The 26,119-nt window shown below is 36.4% G+C and overlaps 1 protein-coding gene across 22 annotated transcripts in view; it reads right to left on the bottom strand.

The window, feature by feature from the left end:
* ARHGAP12 (Rho GTPase activating protein 12) overlaps positions 1–26,119 on the bottom strand; it is a 116,497-nt gene that overhangs the window by 5,069 nt on the left and 85,309 nt on the right. For all 22 annotated transcript variants that reach the window (XM_058297727.1, XM_058297730.1, XM_004451665.4 and 19 more), the window contains 7 exons: positions 24,596–24,657; positions 15,314–15,395; positions 9,529–9,630; positions 7,077–7,175; positions 3,321–3,423; positions 1,810–1,926; positions 127–225 (listed from right to left, as the gene is read on the bottom strand). In XM_058297727.1, the coding sequence (XP_058153710.1) occupies positions 127–225; positions 1,810–1,926; positions 3,321–3,423; positions 7,077–7,175; positions 9,529–9,630; positions 15,314–15,395; positions 24,596–24,657 (664 nt within the window). The remainder of the gene's footprint in view (positions 1–126; positions 226–1,809; positions 1,927–3,320; positions 3,424–7,076; positions 7,176–9,528; positions 9,631–15,313; positions 15,396–24,595; positions 24,658–26,119) is intronic.

Genomic DNA, 26,119 nt, shown 5'->3' with positions numbered 1-26,119 from the left:
TAACTTTGTGACTATAGGGAACTTTTGGTTACATCATGAAAAAATCATAAAAATCCTAGGGAATTTTCTGGCAAAACAATGGGTTGGTTTTTGCTTCAGTTTTTAAAGAAAAAATCATTCTCTTACCATATTCTTCAACATGTTCAATGCATAACTTCACAAACTTTGGCACTGTACCATTCTCTCTCTGACAAAGATTAGCAAGATTGGATCCAAATACCTGATCTGAAAGAAATTTACTTTTGAAAATCAACCACCTTGTCACAATTTGTTCACAGAATGATTAAACCCTTCCAGTGCAATTCCCTCACCACGGCCCATGCCTTATGTGATCAGTACCCTGCCTACCTCTTCAGTTTCATTTCACATAGTTCTCTTTCATTACTACACAACACGAACACCCAACTCATTCTCTCCTGAGAGCCTGTGTACTTTCTATTCCTTTTACAGAGAGCAAGCATCCCAAATCTGACTCTTCACTGATCCCAGCTAAAGTATCATTTTTTCAGTAGTAACACCCTCTGATCACCCTAAGGAAAAGCAATTCCAGTCACTCTTATTACTGTTAGCTTCTTCCTAGCACTCATCACTGTCTTAACTAATCTTACCTACTGTTTATTGTCTGCCTCCCACGGGAATATAGGTTTCACAAGGATAGAGATCTTGCAATTGTTGAACACCAGGAGGTATTCACAGCACCTAGCATCATATCTAGCACTTTGTGAAAATCCAAACATTTTCCAAATCATTATAGCAAGCATCTGCATGCTCATAATGGTGCCAACACTTGATTTCACAAAACATATTTCCAAGGCTGTTCTTTTAATCTTTCAACTCAATGTTGTGAAATTCAACATTAGTGCTAAATATTCAGGAAAATAAACAAAATATATGAAGTGACAAATTAAGCCATAAAATGACAACAGTTTAGATTTCTCAATGAAAAGAACTAATGAACCAATTAGAAATAGCTTCTGTTCCTTTATTTGTTGGGCTTTTTTTTTCAATGTTCTAAACTTGATATGCTAAAAGTGCATATGCTTGCAGTACCTATTCATAACACCCAATATTGTTAATTTCTGTATTCTAATTAACTGAAATTTTCCTAGTGCTCTTTTAAATACCTTTATAAGAAAACCGATTAGTATATTTTAATTTAGATGATTTACAAACAGATGTTCTAATGATGCACAGATTATTAGAAACTTCATAATCGGGCAGATATAATATATACATTATGTATTTTGTTACCTTTACCCATATCTTTATTAATAAATGTCATTGTTTTGAATCATGTATTAGAAAACTCAACCCTTTAGAATAAAATTTATGCTTGAAAGGACTAAAAGTATAAGTATATATGTGATTTTATAGAAGTCTTTCCTAAGAAAAGACCATGTTAGTTCATTATGAAGTACAAAAGTATAAATTTGGAAAAAAACACTTTATACCAATTTAAAATTACCTTAAAATGAGAACTGAAAGCAAACAAGAATAAAATTAGGTTTGTTCGTTTTTTTCTCTTTCTACTTTCTTAGGATAGTTTATTCAAAATTTCTAATTTTTTTTCTGATCTTTGAATCTCAAAACTAAAAGTCCTTGGTATTATGACCTCTAAAAATCTGCATTAATTAAAATAAACCTTTCATGTGCACCAAAAAAATCTATTTTAATTACTGTACCTGAAAACTGTATAGAAAAGAATGAGAACATTTTTACAGTTTGGAAATGTTTCAGTTTTTAATTTAAAATGTCTTATTCTGAGTTTGGTCAAAGTACATTATTATAAACATCACTTCTCCTACATACCTTTAATATAACCTTTTTCACGAACAGCTTGCAAAGTAGGGCGTCGTGTAAGAAACTTCTTTAAGTTTTTCTTGGTTTTTTTCTGTTCCGAAGAATCTATGCTAGCTACTTTTATAGCTTAAGACAGACAGACAGACATTAAGCACTTTGGAAAATAAAAACTTTGATAAGTTTTTCTACCTAGCATTCAAACTACATTAATCTCACATGTAAAAATCACAATATAATTTCAGTTATTTTAACTTTACTGTGATTTGAGTATAATATGTAAAGAAATCAAACTAACAGACTCAATTGAAGTTATAAAACCAAACATTTCATTTTTTCACTAAAAACTAACCAAAAACTGTATCTTCTTTGGTATATATGCCAAGGAATCTCTAAGTTATTTTCATTTTTATTCATTATTTCACTAATGAGGCTACTTTTCTGACTCTCCATAAACTTGGGGAAGTAAAATGAATGATACAAACAAAAACAATTCAAGCCTATTCTTACTGACCTAGAGTCTGACTATATATATATATTTTTTTTTTCATAATTATTTGTATTTTAAACTAAGTCTCATCATAATTATTTGTACTCTGCCCTAAGATTGAGACCGCCTGGAAAATATTAAGTAGCTTCCTTAATTTATAGATACGTTGCCTTTTGTCATGAATTTCTTTTTTGGTTACCATAACAAAAATTCTAAAAGTAAATTTATTAAAACTACTATATCTGGGGAAGGTTAAGAACATAAACAATATATTAATAAAGATTAAAAATAAACAAATTTTCCTAAGTTTACATTGTTACACAGTGACAATGTCAGTAATAGCCCTAGAATGTGGAAGAACAAAAGTAGACCTGGTTTTCTGACCATTCAATTAATTCGAAGGTGAAAAAATTATCAGAGTTCAATGAGGATTTGTTAAAATAGATTTAATCAAGCATGGAATTGCAGCTAATGGCCTCTTTAAACAAGAACTCATAAGGGGTCTGCATCAGAAAATGCTATTCCCATAGCCGCTGGCTTTCACCCAGAACCTTCAAGAACACACGAAATGGAAATACGGGCACACACACCTGTGTACATACACAGATATATCCCCCTTCCACAGGTGGCTGCCTCGTATCCACTATGGGAAATATCCCAGGACTTTTGACTTCTTAAAGTATAAGAGCCTCTGTAGAACATGAAACAGTAGCCACTTATTTTTAAGTCAATAAAGTTCAACTCCCTAGGGGTCTCAACAGAAGAGCATGAAAATACATTTTTTGGTCTTGAAGTATCACATGATCTCAAAATATGATGCCTCAGGGATGCATACAATGAAGTTGAAAAATGACAGTAATGTATCCACAAGGAGAGAGAATACTGAAACACTGAAGATGCATCTGTGTGGTTGATCTTACAACCTTTTATTAACATTGGAGATTACACTCAGCTTCTGTATACTTTTAAAAAATCTGAAGACTAAGAGAACAAGTTTGCTTAAACTGTTAGAAACAGACAAAGACAAACTTACAACGAAGCTTCTTAGGATCCTTATGGTCCTTTTCTTTATCATGCTTTTCTATTCCTGGTGAATCTGGTATCTCCTCTTCAATCACTTCATCAGTTTCTACTGCCTATTGGTTAGATTTCCCAAACACATATTACTTCTAATATTACTCTAGTTGTAATAGCATAATTCTCAGAAAAATCAAGTAACTGGGTCTTCCAAACGATCCTAGAAAATCAACTAGTATATACTATGTATGATTTCAGATATTTGGTACATCTTTTAAAATACTCCTTTTTCCTCTGTACGGCATTAATTCTGAGTTTCAAAAAATAAAACATAGGTAATTCACATGATACTGCATTTGCACTGACTGATAACAAGGACATCTTTCCTCATTTTGATCAATTCAATATGAGTGAGGCTAATAAGAATTAAAAGGTCAGGCTATAATCTCTAGTGCTAGAACATAATGAAACTACATTCTGTGACAGCAGTATACTAGTTCACCTAGCCAGGGTGCATTAATTTTGCATCAAAATCCTTTTAAATCATACTTTGTATCAACAGCTAATCATTACTCACAGATGTTAGGAATTGAAAGAAATCCTCAAGCTCATGTACAATCTAACCAAGTTAATGCTTACAGGTTGAAAAATCATGCTGAGTTTTCAAAGCTAAAAGTATTTATTTATTCATATAATTTATTTGCCTTTTGCACTGAAGGCTTTCTCCATTTGGAATTTGTTGTTGTTTATAGTGTAAGGAAGGGCTCCAATTTCTTCTTGGATCTCTGATTGTCCCAGCACTGTTTGCTGAAAGCCTATCTCGCTGCTCTACAGTGCTACATCTGGCATAAAGTGTCCCTATGTATGGGAGTATGTCTCTATGTTCTTTATTCTGCTCCACGGGTTTACCTGTTTATCTGTGTAAGGATATTACACTATCTTAATTATTCTAGGTTTTTTGTTGTTGTTTTCTTTTTTAAAAGATTTATTTCTCCCCCCTTTCCCACTTCCTCCCCCCACTGTCTGCTCTCTGTCCATTCACTGTGTGTTCTTCTGTGTCCGTTTGTATTCTTGTCAGCAGCACCTGGAATCTGTCTCTTTTTGTTGCATCATCTTGCTGCGTCAGCTCTCCACGTGTGTGGCGCCACTCCAGGGCAGGCTGCACTTTTTTTGCGCCAGGCGGCTCTCTCCTTATGGGGTGTACTCCTTGAGCGTGGGGCTCGACTACACGAGGGACACTCCTGCGTGGCACGGCACTCCTTGCGCCCATCAGCACTGCATGTGGGCCAGCTCATCACATGGGTCAGGAGGCCCTGGGTTTGAACTCTGGACCTCCCATGGGGTAGGCGGACACTCTATCCATTGAGCCAAATCCGCTTCCCTATTCTAGTTTTATAACGTCTTGATACACGATAAAGCAAATCCTTTGACTTTCTTCTTCAAGAGTGTGGATCTTAGTCCTCTGCATTTCTACATGAATTTTAGAATTAACTTGTCAAGTTCTACCAGAAAACTTACTGGGATTTTGAATGAGATTCAAAGGTCTCAAATCTATAAATTTACAAATCATTTGGAAGAAAATATATTTACATTACTGAATTTTTAAATTCACAAACACGTTACACTTCTCATTTAATTAGGTTTTCCTCAATGTCTCTCAAAGTTTCATAATTTTCCCTGCAGATTTCTTGTACATCTTTTACATTTATTCCTTAGTAGTTATATATATTTTTTATTTATTTTTCTCCCTTTCCCTGTCCTCCCTGTCCCGGTTGTCTGCTCTCTGTGTCCATTTGCTGTGTGTTCTTCTGTGTCTCCTTGTATTCTTGTCAGCGGCACCTGGAATCTGTCTTTATGTTGTGTCATCTTGCTGTGTCACCTCTCCATGTGTGCGGCACCATTCCTGGGCATGCTACACTTTTTTTTTTTCATGCTGGGCAGCTCTCCTTATAGGGTGCACTCCTTAAGCATGGGGCTGCTCTACGCAGGGGACACCCCTGCGTGGCATGGCACTCCTTGCGCACATCAGCACTGCGCATGGGCCAGCTCATCACACAGGTCAGGAGGCCCTGGGTTTGAACCTTGGACCTCCCATGTGGTAGGCAGATGCCCTATCCGGTGGGCTAAATCCGCTTCCTTAGTTATATTTTTTTGATACTTGGTAAACAGTATATATTTTTAAATTTCTTAGTCTGCAATATTTTCTTCTCTCTCTACTAGGCTTATTCCTTCTGATCCTATAGGCCTCAATTAACAAAACACTTTCTCTGCAAGGTCTTCCTGAACCCCTCTAATAGATTAGATGCCTCCTACTGACTGTGTTTATCGTATGCTGTATACCTTTACCATCATAACACTCATCACCTTTCATTATTTTAACTGTTCAGTTGTCTTCTGTCTTTGGCTGTAAGCTCCATATAGACCAGTGTAGCATCTGGTTGCATAGTGCTATATCCCCATGCAGAGGTCACTCATACATTTGCTGAATGGCTGCATGCATACTGGCTTTCAAGTGAAAGATTACTTTGACTAGAGTTCAAAGTCCATATTGGATAGAACAGAAGGTACATTTGAAAGGATAGACTGAGCTGTTGTTGAATTTTAATGGGAGTCACAGAAAATTTGTAAGCAGGAGAGAAATATAAAATTGACATTAGGAAGTTTCATATAGCAATGGCTTTAGGAATAGATTTGTGAGGTTGAGACTGAATAGGAAAACTGCTTAGGAGGTACCCTTATCTTGGCATAAAGATACAAAGGCCTGTCTTTGGTTCCAGGAATAAATGAAAAGGGAAAGGATTCAGAAATATCATTTAATAAATTTCTATATAGCTTGGTGACTAATTTACTAGAACAGGTAAAAGTGAGAGGAGAAAGAGTCAAAGAATATACAGATTCCAAATCTGAATGTTTTGAATCTGAGGAAATTAAAAAAAAAAAAAAAATCAGTGCTTAAAAGGACAGCTGAAGACAAATTAAGTCCAAGTTCTCTAACTGTAAGTGGGAAAATGGAGGCACACAGAGGTAGATACCTTGATAAGACCACAAAGCTCAATGATGCAGCAACATCAATAAAATCTCTGAAGGACATCTCAGTCTCTTCTAAAGCCTGGTATTCAAGTTTTTCCTTTCTTTATTTAGTTTAAAACCACAACACACTCCCTTAAGAGCTTTCCTTTCAGTCACTGACACATGAGCCTCAACCAGGGGCCATGTCGCCATATGGTGAGAGGTAAGAATGGAGCATCTAAGAAAGTGCAGGCTCTCATTGCTCGTTCCTGCTCTTACTAACTTCTGAATCTAAATTTTGGGTTCTTTTGGCTGTTACATAAATAAGAAGCTATTATAATACACCTGAAAAGAGAGGGAAGGAAAGCTAGAGCAGTGTGAAGAGCCTACAGCTTCATTCAAATCACAATCTTGCCTAGGACCTGTTTCTACCAAATAGTACTATTCAGATTCATTCAGCCACTGAATAAATACTATACCAGGGCACGGTTTGTCTCTTCTTCTTGAACAATTTCTTTTTGGACCCAATGGCTAATGTGAACATTATTTCAAACAATGTTGGTAGCGCACATTACAAAAATGAGAACATTAAGTCATTTGCCAGCCGGGGGAGGGGAGGTGGTACTAAATTAACCTCAAAATATATATATTGAAAAGTATCTTTTCACATATAAATTGGAATCGGATAATATGCAATAAGCAATTAGAAAGCCAAAAAGAAAACAAATCTGAAGTAAAAATTTTGCCAAAGTCAAACACATACCTGATTATTGATAGTACTATTAATAACTTTAAACCAATCATTAATAACAGTGTCATTATCAGACTGAATTAGCAGTTCTGTTCCTTGACGGGTTTTCAACTTTAGAGAAGGGAAAAAGAAAAGAAAGGGAAAAAAGTACAATTAGTGATTTTAACAAATGAATATACTTGATTCAAGGTTTACAAAACCACCAGAGAGAATAGATGCCATATAGTCATAGTGATAAATGGCTAAAGGTCTACACAGCTTTGTAGAGCTTTTATTTTAATATAATAGCAGCTGAGCTGATTTATAAAACATGACGTTGCATCTTGCAATAAATTTCCAATGAATATCTAATAATTTAGGATCTCAAACTATATCACAAATATGCCATAAACTTGCTGAAATCGAGTATACTTAATCTTCTAAGTTTAAATTATCAAAGTTGTATATTTTAGAACTGAAATATAATTCATCTGTAAAGAAATAAAATTTATATTTTTACGTAGAACAGAGTTCTTTTTCTTCTCTCTCTGGTTAAAAAAATAACTACAGAAAAAACACATTAAGGGTTAGATCTTCACTTATTTCTGGTTAATAGGCAAGTAAAATGGCTTAGTATAAGAGCAGTCATGCATAATATATGTCATACACAATTTGAGCAGAAACATTACTAAATTAAATGTCAAATCATGACCTGAAATAAGAATATAATTTATTATTCCATATGAAAGCAATAATCAATTTATATATAATATAATCTCTTTGGTTCAGAGTTGTTTATGCTTGACTGAGGAAGTATTTTAAGGCAGTAGCAGAAAGCATTTCTCCCATTTTCTGGTTTGAATGATTTTTTTTTTTTCTAAGAGGAACAGAGGGCAATGTTTCATTCTAAGAGACACATTACTTAAATATAGTTCCTTAAATACTTAAAAAAGATATTCCTCAAAAAATATATAAAAACAGGAAGTTATAAGATATTAAACTGGGAATATTGTATTGAAGAAAATTAAACACATTTCTCTCCTTCAAGACTTCTCAGGGCTTTGGTATTCTAGGGTGTACTGTGGAATAAAGACAGGAATAAAACATACTGTATTTCCCAAATTTATTTGACCATTAAACCATTTTCATTCTGCAAGCAACTACTGAAATTACAAGGCTAGTTTAGGAAACGAAGATTTCCTTTTATGCCTTTCTTTCTACAGAGTGGGTCAAGTCAGTCAATCAATATTGAATGTTCATTGCAGGTAAGATGCTCTATAAGAGGCTCTTACTTAAAGATGAGGAAAAACAGTCTGCTTTTAAAAAAAAATCATCTAGTGGGGAGAATAATTTACAATGACAATCCAAATTACATAAAAATAAATGTTATTTTAAAAGCACAAAGAAAAACCTGAGGTGACATCTGACACAGGTTTTGGAAGATGGGTAACATCTGACAAGCAGAGACTGGCATTGGTCAGCACTGAAGGCAGAACAACAAACAGGAGTGAGGACCATACTGATGGGAAAACCTCGGTTCTGACTGGAAAAAGCAACTAATCCAATCTGCTTGGACAAGATAAGAAAGGACTGAGGCCGAGGCTGGGAGTCCTATGGCTGGCATCTGAAAGGTTCTCTGCATCTCCTAGGAGACCCCCCTCTGAGTGCCCACCCTCCTCTGCAGGAACACTTCCTCTGCGGGCTACCCCCTACTCCTCCAGCAATAGAGGGACCCTATTTCCCCCACTCCCTGAATTCTAGGCTGGCCTTTTGTCTTGCTTTAACAACAGAACACAGTGAAAGAGATGATTCACTTCCAAATCCAAGCAGCCTTGCAGCATCCATTCTACTTCCTCTTGGAACCCTGACATGGCCGTGTGAAGAAGCCTGGGACAGTGTCCTCAAGGAGAGAGGTTGTGGAGAAAGCCAACAGCTGGCACCAATACCAGACATGAGAACGAGGCCCCCTTAGATCATGCAGACCCATTCCAGTCACTGCACGGCCTCAAGAAGGATCCCAGGTGATACCAAGTAGAAGAACCACCCAGTTCAGCCCAGGCCAAACTAAGCTGACAAAATAAGCAAAATGATTATATTAAGCTACAAAGTTTGGTGGTAGCTGTTATGCAGCAATCAATAACTGGCTCAGAATCATATATTACAATGGAGGGCTTTGAATAACAAGATGTAAAGGTTTTAACATATATTTTAATATTACATTTATTATGTAAAGGGAAGACCATTGCTTTTTGGAAGAATCTGTAGAACAAAAGCTTGTCAGAGTTCCAATAAATTATGCAAACAAAGCTCAGAGTTTTACACCAGTATGTTTTTTCTTAAATCATGATACAAACTGACTTAATTACTAACTTTGCCTTGACTAGTCACAATGAAGACTATTTCCCAAAATAACAAAAACATAGAAAGCATCCAATTACCAGAGTTAAGAAATGTGAGTCATATGTAGACCAAAAAAATGTATTACCTCCAGTACATTCTTTTTGCTGGATTTATCCTTCGAAGCCATCTCTATTGTTGCCCCCTTGAGGTCCACTGTGAACTCTGGTTTGGACTGATTACTCCCAAACTTTATTTCGGAAAAAAGGAAAATGATTTATGTGATATTCAGGTATATGTATATTCAAAAAGAATTAAGGCCAATTTCATATTAACAATGAATTGGAGTTTACATCGAATTTTTCTTCTCTTTCTATATTATAAAATAACACCTACTTTAAAACTGAAAAATGTCTAGAAGATATAAGTATACAGCTCATAGAAAAGGAAATAAAATGGCTCAACATCTATCATAATAAGAAAAACACAAAATAAAATCACATTGAAATATTTTTTTTTCATGCAGAATGGCAAAAAAAATTCAAAAGTTAGTGAGGCTATGGAGTAGTTGGCTCTTTCATGATACAGGTGAGGTAAAAACTGGAACGACTCCAGCAATACTACAGTTACACTTTCACAAATACATGTATTTTTTGGCTGAGCAATTCTTATTTCTTAGAATTTATTCCTAGACTATATATGCCAATGTGAAGTGACATATTCAAAAGAGCAAGATATTCTTATATATGTATAATTATATCTGGCAGATACCAAGTGCCTTTTCCACTTAATAAAACATTCTCTAAACTTGATTTTGTGCTTTCACAAGTTATTTTCTTATAGACCATGTTATTAACAACTATAACTTGTGAGAACAGAAAATTTTAAGCCCCATATTCTTTTATTCAGCCTCTGCTAGAAATTATAACTAAAGCCAGATGCTATAAAGCTTTTGCAGCAATTTAATGAGGAACTATGAAAAGAATGCGAAGACAGTTGACATGGTAGTTTGAGAAGAAAAAGCACTTCGCTAACTATTGTACTTTGTTAACTAGATAAGGAAACAATTAGCAGAGAGTGGAAAATTTATGTTATAATTACACTATTCTGTATCTTACCATCATTAACTTAAACTTCTGTTTAAATCTGTTAAGAACAGAGCACAAACAGCATTCCTATGTTATTAAAATACTGGAGGTTTTAAAATCTCCAAAGGGGGAAGCAGGTGTAGCTCAGTGGTTTGAGCACCTGCTTCCCATGTTATGAGGTCCCAGGTTCAATCCCTGATACCTCCTATTAAAAAAAAAAAAATCCTCCAAAGTCTGTTGAATTGTAGTCTTAAAACCACACAGGTTACAGAAAATTTTACTTGCTAAAATATTTATTGCATAAAAATGTGTTCATTTCAAATAAAATTACATTTGTCATTGAAAATGGATCTTGCCCACCAACTCTGTGGTAATTCACTCACTATTCATAACGTCAATGACAATGACTCTACTCGGTGGCTTCAACATGTAATAATTGGTTGGGCTTCACTAGATATCCCTGGTTTCTTCTACTTCATCTTTTCAGCTAGCAGTGTGGACTTAAAAAAATGCACTTGTTATAATGAAACAAAACTTAAGAATTATACTGAATTTATTAGAGAAATCAACGTAAATTTTAGGACATTAAGTGGAAGAGTTTAGTGGAATCATAAGAAAAATAATCAGCATTCTACAAAGTCTTTGCCTTCCTCAGTACCCTTTGTTGCTCAAAAAGCATATATGATTACTATTTCCTTAACCGTGAAGCTGCAATGCGTAGAGGTAACTTCTTGGGCAGCAATGATTTATTTCAGAAGTTACAAAACTTCAATGTCCACATTTTTAAAAATCTCAAAAATTTAATTTGATTTGTTATCATTATATGTTCTGTATAGGGTTAACTATAAGCTAAGATACAAATAACTAACCAATTGAGACACATCAATCCAATATAAATACAATGATATGACATGAATGCCAGAAAAATGCTTTCATGTGGGTTGGCAAATTTTGTGTTTATTATTTATCCGTTCTCAAAATTTTTTCCTACTGATCTCTACTAAAACCATCCCCCAATGTACTGATGACAAAGGAAAAATAATTATTGTGGCAAAGAGTGTGCAACAAGAACACATACAGTGACAGCTGAAACAGGAACGGATTTTACACATGCGACAGCAGGCCGACGACGGACAGAATTTTTCCAAGAGGTAAGCAGCGAAAGCAAGAGCTCAGAAACTGAGCCCTGTTGGCAGAATGGCATGATAGAAAAAGGGAAGAAAATGATGTCATAACAATGCATAATGGCAAAATGATACACAAGAGAAAAACAATGGAAGCAGATAGGACAAAAATACAACTGTACAAGCAAACACACAATATGAGCAAAGCTAAACTTCCAAATATCTTTGCAAAGACTCTCAAATTTACTTCAGAATACTTTATGACTTTGCTATAATATAAATTCATGTTTTATTTTTCAGATGAAGGCTTTATAGAATTTACATTAAACAGACTTGTCTAGGCATTTATTCACAACAGCAGACTTGGGAAACAGAAAGGGGTAGCATGGCTCTCTGCCATCTTGCCCAGCCCCCTCTTCCTGCCTCATGGCTTGCTGAGCAATGTCCTCTGGTCTCCCTTTCCAAGGTCTCTCTTGGGAGAACCCTACCATCTAGCTTGCCTTCCTCTTGCTCGACAACAGTGTTCTGTCTCCTAGGGGACACCTGGCAATGTCTGGAGACATTCTTAGTTGTCGCAAATGAGGACGGGGTGCTACCAGCATCTGCTAGACATCCTACAGTACATAGGATGCTAGTAACGCCAAACACACCCCACCCCCAAGAATTATCTGGCTCAAAAAAGTGACTCATTTTAGAAATTTAAAGCATGTATAAACAAATGTTTGAATAAGGTAGATAGATGATTTTTAAAATACTTAAAAGAATATGAAGTATCTATTGAAGTATGAAGTATCTAAGAGGGATTACAACTCAGGTCATGTAACTGTTCACTTGTCAGTCTCTCCACTACAATGCAAGTTTTGAGGACAGGGACCATGTGATTTACCTCTAAATCCTTAGGTTGAACACAATGCCCAGAACATAGCAGGCATTTATAAGTTTGTTGAACAAAGGAGAGGAAAGCAACTTGAGAAGAAAGCAAGACAAGTTTCTACTACTGACACAGCAATCCAGGAGATGCCTAGTATTTCCTAGTCAACAATTGAAAGGGATTATTCTAACAGGGAAGTGAAGGCTCACTAGATTTCTGGATGGTATAGTATCTCTACAAAATCTATCCTATAAAATGGAGTTTATATGCATATCACATACTCAGTTTTAATTGTATACATGCTCAGAAAAGAATAAAGTGTGACTGATTTTTTTTAAACCTTCAATTAGTGTGGGTAATTTTGCTCAGCATCCCATTCATGAGTATATGACTTAGAGTGAGTATAAGATTTCAACCTGCTATTTCTTCAGATGGATCTCAGTTTAGTTTGTTGTTTCTCCTACAGCATGGTCCCTTAACAAAATTACCCAATCTCAACTAAAGGAAAAGCAATCTCATCCAACACCTGAGAGGGAAAAAATCAGCTCTATTAGAGATTGACTTCAAACATACCATCTTCCTAAGGGCAATATTCAAAATAGGTGATTTTTGTCTTTTTGGGTTATATTCAAGTGAAAACCTTAAATAAAATTCAACAATCCTGTACTAATGATTTGATGCTTGGGAATGCATTTAATATCTTTAAATCTAAAAAACAATTTTTTTTCATTTCCTTTAAATCACATACCAACCTGCCTATTCAAAGGATGTCACACTTACCACACTGCTTTACTCACTTTTTATGGGTACATATCACAAGCTTTACCCTTTAAATACCAGTAATTATCATATAAATAACCATTATCCACCAGTCTTCTGGCACTTATCATTATTTTTTAATCTCTAATTGCTTCTCCAATCCTTTCTTTCATTCATTTCCTTCACTGGATTTCAAATAAAAGCTGAGCCATAAGTAGGAACTAATAATATAATTCTCTAGAAATGCATTAATACAAACAAAAGAGCACTGGTGGTTTACCTCAAAGGGGAAAGGAGAAAGGCAAATATTATCAATTTACTTTAATATGTCTAACCAAATTTTCAATGCTTTTATTATGGAAAGTCTGTCAGAGGTCATTGGTTGAACAGAGAACAGGTCAAAGGATTAGTGTAGCAAAACAAAAGAATCATTCTAGAATGTTCATAGATGTGCTCAGTCCATGTGGATGTTTAGGTTGCCATATCAGAGTATTTGACGACTAATGTGTTCTGTGGTATTCTTGGCTGGGAGCAATGTGACATGGCTGCATTACAAGTACAGCTAACTAACATTTGCTTGAATTTATTAAATGGGTTTCTCTTTGATCAAACAAGTTTCATGACTCCTTTTCATTTTACAGGAACTCTAATTCTAAGAAATCACTCGTTAAGATAGTATATAAAGCAAAGCAAACACGATTAATTTTGTTTTATATTTGATTTGTCATTGCTACTTCAAACTAAATTACTAGAAATTTTTAGAAATGCCTAGAGCATAACTCTAGAGCCAAACGTCCAAGCTCTTAACCTAGAAAGATCTGTCACTTAGTAGCTATAAGGTATTAAGCAAGTCACTGAATGGTGTTATACCTCATTTTTTCATCTATACAGTGGGGAGATAAACTATCACTATCCTAGGTTGTTCGGAGGATTATCTATATATAATCCTCTGCACTTAGAACAGGACTTGATAAATATTAAGCATTCAAAAATTTTTAGCTAGTATATGTCAAATTATAATTTTCATTTGTTTTGTTTTGTTTTTAACTTTTTTCAATAATTTATTATAGAACAGTTTTTGGTTTTTTGTAACAATAGTTCCTCTATTACAAATCAGGGTTTTTTTCCAACTGTTTTTTTTTTTTTTTTAAAGATTTATTTATTTATTTAATTTCCCCCCCTCCCCTGGTTGTCTGTTCTTGGTGTCTGTTTGCTGCGTCTTGTTTCTTTGTCCGCTTCTGTTGTCGTCAGCGGCACGGGAAGTGTGGGCGGCGCCATTCCTGGGCAGGCTGCTCTTTCTTTTCACGCTGGGCGGCTTTTCCTCACGGGCGCACTCCTTGTGCGTGGGGCTCCCCCACGCGGGGGACACCCTTGCGTGGCACGGCACTCCTTGCGCGCATCAGCACTGCGCATGGCCAGCTCCACACGGGTCAAGGAGGCCCGGGGTTTGAACCACGGACCTCCCATATGGTAGACGGACGCCCTAACCGCTGGGCCAAAGTCCGTTTCCCTCCAACTGTTTTTTAATTATAATTTTTAGGAATTGGATTTGTATTATAAACTGAGGAGTAATGTTAGTAAACAGTCTAATATAATTTCAAAATCCAACAAATAATGGTAAAATTTCCTTTTCTAAAAACTGGCAGCAACTATACACAGGCGTTGACACCTTAATTGCTGACTAGTATCCATCAAGTTAGATTACAGATCAAGATGAAGCCTACAACACTACTGCTTATTTTCTGATTAAATATCTGAAATAGCAAAGTGATAAACACAGTAAACTTGATTCATGATGAATCAAGGCATGCATTTTGTTCTATAATGCCCAAGTATTGAGCCCAACCTTTCAATTCAATAGCTAAAATAGAATTTGTTAACTTTAATAGCACAACTTACTCTACGTTCCCAATTAATTAGTTATCTTCTTTCTCTTAGGAGTCAAAAATGCCTCTTGAAGAAAACGTCATCTATTTTTATTTCATACTACCTGTAGCCTAAAGGACTTTGGAAATTACTTTCTGAAATTCAGGCACAATATTACCAAAGTAATTTAAATGTATAAAACCTCCAAAGAGAAGAAATACTTACCCAACTTGTGCTACTTCCTTGAGTCTTGGTAAATAGTAAAGATGAACCCTGCAACACTGCCCAAGAAGATAACCAATTCTTTCTGTAAGTACAAAATAACCAATTAAAGCCCCACTATCAATTTCTTTCAACCAAATTTTAAAAACTAGAACCTACTCAGCTGTTATAAATGTTATATACAATCACAATTTACAGACATTAATTGACATTCTAATTGCTTTTTTTGGAGATGTAATTCTAATAGAAATTACAATCATTTTATCATCTCAAGCTGACCACAAAACAGAATCGATTACAGACATAAAAGCTATCAGAATAAACAAGAATGATATACCTAAATTATATTCACATGGGACTAATCCAGCACATTAGTGATCAAAGACACTTATTTTAGAGTCACACAAATTGAACACTGTATTTGGTAAGAATTCTTATTCATGAATAAAAACTAGACAAACATACTTACCTCATCTAAATCTTTATAGACACAGACTGTCTTATATTTCTTGGTTATCTCCACTCCCCTAACAGGGCTGCATTAAGTAGGCAAAAGACACTATATATATTGTAAATTTCATATTGATTGACTACTGTGTTGACTGACAACAATACAAAATGATGATGACAGACAACCCCTACCCCAAAGAAGCAGAGTACCTACAACTGCGAGAAAACAGGTCCTTCCATCTGCCCTCTAAGATCTAAGCCCCCTCTCACTCTAAGACAGAGCGGACATCACCATCCCCAAATTCTCAGGTTGACGAATGAACAAACATGAGGGGGGAATGCAACCATGGACGTTAATATCGTAGTAATGGAAGAGCATGTTAACATTGATACAAAGATAGTGATTACCAGAGATCTGGGGAGTGGGGGGTAGGGAGGGAATAACAGGTGGAACATGGGGCATTTTTAGGACATTGGAATTAAGTATAAACCACAACGTACACTATAGACCTTGGTTAGTAGCAAGGCTTCAATATTTAGTACCACACTAAGATGTTATTAATGGGGGAAGATGCGGGAGAGGGAGGGGTGGAACATATGGGACTCACTTATACTTTCAATGTAACTTTTCTGTACCCTAAAATCTCTTTTAAAATAAAGCTGATATTATAAAAATTTTAAAAATGAAGCCTGTCACTTCAAATGACAGTATTTGTCGACAAAGTCAAAACTATCAAACAGAAATCGCCTTTGAATGTGACAATTTTCTAACATTTAATGACTTTTCTGATGATTGAGATGTGATTTTTTCGTATTATAAAATGTCAACCTTTGAAAAATCAGCAAATTTAGTGAACCAGTAATTTTTCAAATGACCAAGATGCTACAAAATTATGTGTGGGCAAAAGATCCATTCAAAGTACAACATAAACCAATGTATTTTAATGTATCTAAGTATGAAAATTCCAACCTTTAAGAAACTAATATGGAGAGGACAGGTGTAGCAAAAAATAGACACAAAATATCTAAGAAAGCTATTAAAATTTTCCTTCCTTTTCCAACTTTATCTGTGTAAGGAAGGATTATCTTCAAAGACTTCAACCAAAATAATATATCACAACAGTGACTGCAAGTAGATATGAGAATCCAGCTGTCTTTCATTTAAGGAGATTTGCAAAAATGTAAAACAATCTTATTCGTCTCACTGAATGTTTATTTGTATTAGAAAATGTAAGGAATTTTCTTCATGAAAATGTTATTAATGTTAACATGTAACAGGTTTAATATTTTTTTAAAGAATAAATATTTTTAAGTTTTCAGTTTTAATTTTTCACATTAAAGATCAATAGAGGGATTGGAAGTGGCTCAAGCCATGGGTGCCTCCCTTCCACATGGGGGGAGATCTGGGGTTTGGTTCCCGGTACCTCCTAAAAAGATGGCAAGCAGACAACAGACACAGAGAGCAGACAGTGAGTGCAAAACAATGATGGGGGAAGGGGGAGAAATAAATAACATAAATCTTTTTTTAAAAAAATCAATAGATATGGGAAGCGGCTGTGGCTCAATTGACTGGACTCCCGTCTACCATATGGGAGGCCCTAGGTTCACCTCCTGGGGTCTCCTTGTGAAGGCAAGCTGGCCCGTGCCCACGGAGAGCTGCGGGGAGCTAGCGCAACAAGATGACTCAACAAAGGGACAGAAGAAGGCGCAGCTAATGGACACAGAGAGCAGAGAGCAAGCAAGCCATGAGGGGGTGGAAATAAATAAATAAATAATCTTATTTTAAAAAAAACAATAGATATAAACTATTTAAACAAAAGCTCTTTGGAGTACTAAAAATTTTTAAGAGTTTAAAGAGTTCCTCAGGCCAAAAAGTTTATATTAAAACATGTAAGGAATATTCTTCATGAAAATGTTATTAATGTTAACATGTAACAGATTTAATACTTTTAAAATAAACATTTTAAAATTTTCAGTTTTAATTTCTCACATTAAAGATCAATAGATAGGGGAGTGAATGTGGCTCAAGGTGCTGAGTGCCTGCCTCCCACATGGGAGTTCAGTTCCTCATGCCTCCTTAAATACCAAAAAACAAACAAAAAGAAAGAAAAAAAAAAACAACTCAGGGGAGCCGAGGTGGATCAGTGGTTGAGTGCCAATTTCCCACATACTATGTCCCGAGTTCAATTCTCAGCCCTGGTACCTCAAAAAAAAAAAAAAAAAAAATCAATAAATATAACTTACATAAACAAAGCTCTTTGGAGTACTCAAAATTTTCAAGAACTTAAAGAGGTCTTCAGACCAAAAAGTTTGAGAATCACTGATAACAGAAAACTTAAAGATTTGATCAACTCTCTTTCAATAAATTTTGAAACAATAAAATGAATGATTTTCTTTCGAAAATACTATAAATTGCCAAAATTATTCCAAGAGATAGAAAATCTACAAGAAAAATTATCACAGAAAAAACAACAAAACCAGGCAAAGTAGCCAAAGAACTATACGAATTACAAATCCCAAAAGGGAGGAAAAAAAAAAAAAAAAGGACCAATTTCACAAGTGAATTTTACAAAGGAATAGATAATTGAAATGTCTGTAAAGCTATTTCAGAGCATGGAAAACAAAAACTTCCAAATACCAAAATCTGACAAAGACCATTCAATTAAAGCAAATCTAAAACTCCTACTGCATGTAAATTTTAAAGCTCTTTCTTAAATATTTTATAAAAGACTTATCTCAATCCTGACTATAAAATCATGGCCTTTTAGCAAATATCCAAAACAAAAATTTAGGAAACAGAATTCACATTAGAAATACATGATCAAGGGCAGCGGACTTGGCCCAGTGGTTAGGGCGTCTGTCTACCACATGGGAGGTCCACGGTTCAAACCCCAGGCCTCCTTGACCTGTGTAGAGCTGGCCCATGTGCAGTGCTGATGTGTGCAAGGAGTGCCCTGCCACGCAGGGGTGTCCGCCGTGTAGGGGAGCCCCAAGGGCAAGAAGTGCGCCCCATAAGGAGAGCCGCCCAGCACGAAAGAAAGTGCAGCCTGCCCAGGAATGGTGCCGCACACACAGAGCTGACACAACAAGATGACGCAACAAAAAGAGACACAGAGTCCCGTGCCGCTGACAACAGCAGCAGCAGAAAAAGTAACAAGATGCAGCAAACAGACACAGAGAACAGACAACCGGGGTGGGGTGGGGTGGGGATGGGGGCAGGGAGGGGAGAGAAATTTTTAAAAAAAAGTGAGGGTGGTAAAGCAAAAAATAATAATAATAATAATAAAATACATGACCAAGTGAAGTTAATTACAAAAAAATTTCAGTATTAGAAAATCAATTGCTACTAATTTATCCTATTTATAGATCAAAAGATCCAAAGAGAAGAATGTTGTAATCAATTCAATAGTGCTCATTAACAGGCTTTTGATAAAATTGAGTATCCATTTTTAGTAAAAGCAATAATAAAGGAATAAATTATATTCCCTTAAAATGATAAAATATATATAACACCACAAAAGTCAAATCATTCTTAAATGGGAAAACAAAGTGTTCTCAGAAAAGTCAGAACAGGGTGGCGAACTTGGCCCAGTGGTTAGAGCGTCTGTCTACCACATGGGAGGTCCGCGGTTCAAACCCTGGGCCTCCTTGACCCGTGTGGAGCTGCTCATGAGCAATGCTGATGGGTGCAAGGAGTGCCGTACCACGCAGGGGAGTCCCCCGCATAGGGGAGCCCCACGCACAAGGAGTGAGCCCCGTAAGGAGAGCTGCCCAGCACAAAAGAAAGTGCAGCCTGCCCAGGAATGGGCCACACACACGGAGAGCTGACACAACAAGATGACGCAACAAAAAGAGACAGATTCCCATGCCGCTGACCACAACAGAAGTGAGCAAAGAAGACGCAGCAAATAGACACAGAGAGCAGACAACCGGGGTGGGGAAGGAAGGGGAGAGAAATAAATAAATCTTAAAAGAAAAAAAAAAAAGTCAGAACAAGACAAGTATGCCTACTATCACCACTGTGGCAGTTTGTGATTATTTTATGAATTCCAAAAACAAAGATTATGTCTGTAAACTAATCTATTCCTCTGGGTATGATATCCTTTGACTATATTAAATTCAGTGAGGGGCCCCTAATAAAGTTTACTTGATAAAATCAGTTTAGGATATCTGATTGGGCTATGTCAGTAGAGTATAACTCAGGTTGAGTCCCTGCCCCCTTGGTGGGCTGATATAAACGGACACTCACTGAAGAAGACACATGGGGAGAGAGAGCTCTATCATTTTTTTTTAAAGATTTATTTATTATTATTTTTAAATTTATTTCTCTCCCCTTCTCCCCCTCCCCCCCACCAGTTGTCTGCTCTCTGTGTCCATTCACCGTATGTTCCTCTGTGACCCTTTCTATCCTTATCAGCGGCACTGGGAATCTGTGTTTCTTTTTGTTGCGTCATCTTGTGTCAGCTCTCCGTGTGTGCGGCAGCATTCTTGGGCAGGCTGCACTTTCTTTCACGCTGGGCGGCTCTCCTTACACCCGGGGTGCACTCCTTGTGCGTGGGGCTCCCCTACGTGGGGGACACCCCTGTGGGGCACGGCACTCCTTGCGTGCATCAGCACTGCGCATGGGCCAGCTGCACACGGGTCAAGGAGGCCCGGGGTTTGAACCACAGACCTCCCATGTGGTAGGCAGATGCCCTATCCATTGGGCCAAGTCCGCTTCCCTCTATCATTTTTGACACTGGGGCCCTGGGGAGAGATGAGCCATTCACCTGAAGTTTGCAGCTGAGAGAAAGGAAGCCCTGAGAGACAAGCCCTAAGCCAGACTACAGCTGAGATCAGGAAAAAGCTGGCTCCAGAGGCTGAAGAGGCAGAGGAAGCCCAGAAAGGAGAGACCAGGCAGAGATCTGCAACTATCTGGCTTCAACAACAAGTGGCAATGACTTTGGTGAGAAAGCAACCTTGAGTTAGAATCTTTAGGGCCTTGTAACTGTAAGCTTTTACTCCAAATTAATACCCTTTATAAAAGCCAACAGATTTCTGGTACTTTGTTTCAGCATTAATTTCTGAGCAATTAGACAATTCAATCAGAGAAGAGAAAGAAATGAGATGTTTAAAAATTATAAAGGAGGAGGCAAACTTTATTTGTGGATGATTTAGTAATTTATCAGGAACAGCCAATAAACTCAAGTTAAACATAAATGATATAAGAAACATTATGGAAACTAGTATAGAAGATTATAAAGAAACCAAATGCTTACAAGTACCCATTTTTTAGAACATACTGAAAGAAAAGGTCTCTCTACACAACAAAAAGCTAAAACATCTATGAATAAACTTGAGAAGATATGTGTGGGAAGCGGATTTGGCTCAAATGATAGAGCATCTGCCTACCATATGAGAGGTCCAGGGTCCAAACCTACGGCCTCCTGACCCATGTGCTGAGCTGGCCCACACGCAGTGCTGATGCGTGCAAGGAATGCCTTGCCACGCTGGGGTGTCCCCCACGTAGGGGAGCCCCACACATCAGGAGTGCGCTCTGCAAGGAGAGCCACCCTGCTCAAAAAAACCACAGCCTGCCCAGGAGTGGCACCACACACACAGAGAGCTGACGCAGCAAGATGACAAACAAAAAGAGACACAATTCCTGGTGCCACTGACAAGAATGCAAGAGGACACAGAAGAACACACAGCAAATGGACACAGAAAACAGACAATGGGGGGAGGGGAGGGAGAAATCAATAAAAAATAAATCTTAAAAAAAAAAGAAGATATGTATAAGAGGTATCTGAAAGCAAATTTTAAAATGCTATTATGAGGGGCACAGAAGATGACTTAGAACTATAAAGGCAAACCAGGGAAACGGACTTTGGCCCAGTGGTTAGGGCGTCCGTCTACCACATGGGAGGTCCGCGGTTCAAACCCCGGGCCTCCTTGACCCGTGTGGAGCTGGCTATGTGCAGCGCTGATGCGCGCAAGGAGTACCGGGCCACGCAAGGGTGTCCCCCGCGTGGGGGAGCCCCACGCGCAAGGAGTGCGCCCGTGAGGAAAGCCGCCCAGCGTGAAAAGAAAGAGCAGCCTGCCCAGGAATGGCGCCGCCCACACTTCCCGTGCCGCTGACGACAACAGAAGCGGACAAAGAAACAAGACGCAGCAAATAGACACCAAGAACAGACAACCAGGGGAGGGGGGGAAATTAAAATAAATAAATAAATCTTTAAAAAAAAAAAAAAACAAAACAAAAAAAAAGGCAAACCATGTTCTTGGGTAGGAAAGACACATAACATAAATGTCAGTTCTTCCCAAATTATTCCACAGAATTAGGTTGATCCCATTAAAATATCTAGAGTATTTTTTCAGTTAATTCTAGACAAACTAATTCTTAAGATCAAAAAGAAATATAAACAAGAATAGCCAGGAAAATTCAGTAAAGGGAGAGACTAAGTCTACTAAAAGATAAGCAATAAAAATTAAAAGTATGAAACGAATGCATGGATAGAAAAACAGATCAATGGAATACAACAGAACACCCAGAACTAAAACCAAACATACACAGAATGTTAATATATGATAAAAGTCTTATCTGAAGTCAACAGAGGGAGATGGATTATTTAATGATAATAAGATAACTAGTTAAAAAAATTGAACTGGATCTCTACCTTGGACCTTACATCAAAGGAATTCCAAATTGAGCAAAAACTTATTAAATGTAAAAAATCATAAAAGCACTAGAAAGTATTTTAATCATTTAATAGTGGAAAAGACATAAGTAGGACACAAAATATAGAAGTCATGAAAGAGCAACAAAACTTCTGCAGGGAAAATAGCAATGTGAATAAAGTTTTAAAATACCGCAGAAAAAAACAGAACTTATGTGATGGCTTAGAACAGTATGTACAACACCCAGAAAATCATGTTCTTAAAGCTAATCTATTCTTTTAAGTGTATACCTATTGTAAATAGATTTTCACAAGGTTACTTCAGCTTAGGGTGGGTCTGAATCTTCTTACTGGAGTCCATTATAAATGGATGACTATAGATGAGAAAGCCACAGAAGCAAGAAGCTGAGAGCAATGAAACCCAGAAGGGAGAGACTGGCAGACATCGCCATGTGCCTGCCAAGTGAAAGAGGAGTCCAGGATCACCAGCAGCTGGTCTTCAGGAAGAAAGTGTTGCCTGATGACGATTTGGACATTTTTCTTAGACTCAAAATTGTATGTTTGTAAGCTAATAAATTCTCATTGTTAAAGCCAAAGCATTTATGATGTCTGCTTTGAGCAGCTTAGCAAACTAAAACTTACCTTACAAAGAGTTCACTTCCTTAATTCATAAGGAGATACTACACATTAACCATAAAAGCCAATAGCCCAATAAAAGGACAACAGATATGAGCTGACGATTCAACAACAAAAAATTACAAATAGCTATTATACTCTACGCTTCTAAAAAGAATTACAAATAAAAATACTATTTTCTCTCTATGATATTTGCAAAGATCAAAGAATTTGACAACATATTAAGTTGGCAAGGGTGCAGAGAACTGCATTGCTACCAGAGGTATGAACAGATTCAATGTCTTTGAGCAGAATTTGGAATACTCTATCAAAATGATAGCTGTGTATGACCTAGCAATTCCACTCTTGTAAAATTTGTCCTAGAGGCATATTTACATACTTGCAAATGAATTATACAAGATGCCAAGTGTAACCTTGTTTTTTAAGAGCAAAACATTACAGCTTCTGTTACTAAGTAAGAGAAACAGAACCAACAGGATATATACTTATGTAAATATTAGGAGATTTATTACAGGAATTGGCTCACATGACTGTGGGGATGGGCAAGTCCAAATTCCATAGGGCAGGCTGCAATTTGGGAACTCGGATGAAAGTTTGAGGAATTCCCCAGGAGAAGCTGGCTGGCAGAACTAGAGACAGAAATCCTTCTTTCTGACAGCTGAAATCATCAGTTCTCCCTTTAAGGTCTTCTACTGATTGTATGAGCACTCTCACTATGCTGAAGGCACTCTCCTTTTTTGATCATAGATGTAATCAGTCATAGATGTGATCAACTGACTGATGATTTAAATCCACAAAACACCCTCACAGTAACTATAATGCCAATGCTTCTTAAACAAACAACTGGCACAATAATTTAGCCAAGTTGACATATGAACTTGACCACCACATCTACCAACAAGGAATGGATTAAATATACTACGATGCAGCCATCCATACATATGCAGCAGTTAAAAAGAATGTGGCAGGTCTACATTCAATGAAATGCAACCATCTGCAAGATAAACTTAAAAGACTGTGTTTTAAAAAATAATCTATACATACCCCCAACACACCCCATTTCCCCCCCATCTCTGGAGGAAAGCAGTAAACTCGTGAGAGTTAACACGGTTGCCTCCATGAAGGGGAAATAATGGCTGGGTGCTGACTTCACCAAAAATACTTTGCTTATATATTACTGTGGTAACATATATACAACTCAATTTCCCATTTTAACTACTTTCAAGTATACAGTGGTTTTAATAACTTTTTTTTTTGTTTACCATGGGCACTTATTACCTATTTTTTAAAAATAATAAAACAATTTTAAAAGAAAGCTAATTCTTCCTCAGAATCCTCTTTAAAGACAACTATGAATTTAATATCTTAGAAACCTATCAAGAAAAGGGAAAATTTTAATATACTTCAAGACCATCTTACATACATTGTATCAGAAAATATGACTAGTAACATGAATCTTTTGTTTCTATTAGCATATAATCATACTGATAATTTATTTCAATCAGATGAAACATGTAAGGACATTAATGATTTGTGTACTTACCGAACCTTCTTCCCATTTTCAGTAATTTTTGTTACATTTAATAATCCGTATTTCTCTTGACCCTAGGGAACAGAATAATACTGTTTATGCATCATTCACATAGAAGTCAGGTTCTTATATATTATTGAATCAAAATGATCTGGTACTTTAAAATTAGCTTAAAAGAAAAGATTAGTCAGTATGTAATGTAATTCTAAGGTACATTAAGGATATAATTTCCTAATACTTGTGTAAAGTTATTTTCAGGAATTTTATCATTAAATGCTTCCTGTTCTCCTTGTGTTATGGCAGTCATCAGGTACTTTCCTAACAAATTAGATTTCTGTATGAATGCTACAAGTCAGCAATGGAATATGATTCATGTCTTCCTGTTAAAAGAATATGATATAATGTGATAAATATCAAAAAGAGGGAACTGTTTACTTTGCTGTTATTTTAAAATCTAGCATGCTAATTATTTAATATCCTAATCCATGGCATCCAAAGGTAAAAGTAACTTGAAAGAACAAAAGCAGGGATTGTATTTAATAAATTACTCAAAGGTAACAAGTATTATGCTTACAGAGCTGGCCTTAATGTGGAATAAAACCTCAATGTATGCCTCATTAAACATATTATCATATGGTTAGCTGGGCTCTGGACAAACTGGATTTATTAAGCAGCTGATGTTAAAAATAGCAGGCTCTAGCATTAATCCCTATGAAGACAAAAGCCACTGGGCCAAAGTTAGTGTAATCTTACAATTCTTTCAGGAGAAACTAAAGAACTTTAGTGAATTTAATCAAATTCAAATGACTTCAATCAAACTGAGTTGGTGCCTGTAAGTAATGCTCGATATTAGTAAGCACTGCATGTACATGACAGATGAGTAAATTTTACTTCAACTGAAATACATACACACACACAGACACACAAAGAAAAAGAAATCCCCAATGCAGAGTTTCTTTCTAAAATTTAACCGATTCCTCAGCTCTTTGCTCTATGCACTTTAATTAGGAAAAAACAACTTTCCTATATGGGAAATAAACATAATAGTGAGTATTTTCTCAATAATGCATAAATGATAATGTTTTAAAATTTTGTCTGGTCTCACATTTACAGATAAGGCTGCAAACTTTTCTGTAAATTCACATGTTTAGTATACTGAGAACTTGGGAAATACACATGGGAAGTTTTACTGTAATTTATCCACAAATTGTAGGTTGTTTTCTTCTTAAATATTCAAGTCTGGTACTTTTCGTAAGAGCCACCTGTTTTCTCTCAACAAAAACAACAATTACACAGTTGTAAGTGTGCACATGATATGAAGTAACATTTTCAATTTACCATTCCCTGATAGAAGAAAGGAAAACATTTTTCAGGGATATGGGAACTCAGTAACAGCATTACTCTGAATGGATGAGCACTGGTTAGCTGAGCTAAAAAGTATAGGAAATTGAAGTACAGAAAGGAAGGAATCATGCCCATGAAAAATGCCAAAGCTGGACTTAACATAGGGTAAAGGAGTAGAGGCAGGAAATGCAG

Source organism: Dasypus novemcinctus, chromosome 5 (genome assembly GCF_030445035.2).
Source record: "Dasypus novemcinctus isolate mDasNov1 chromosome 5, mDasNov1.1.hap2, whole genome shotgun sequence".
NCBI classification, from domain to species: Eukaryota; Metazoa; Chordata; class Mammalia; order Cingulata; family Dasypodidae; genus Dasypus; species Dasypus novemcinctus.
The sequence above is the reverse complement of the archived record's forward strand: the minus strand, read 5'-3'. Positions and strand labels throughout refer to the sequence as shown.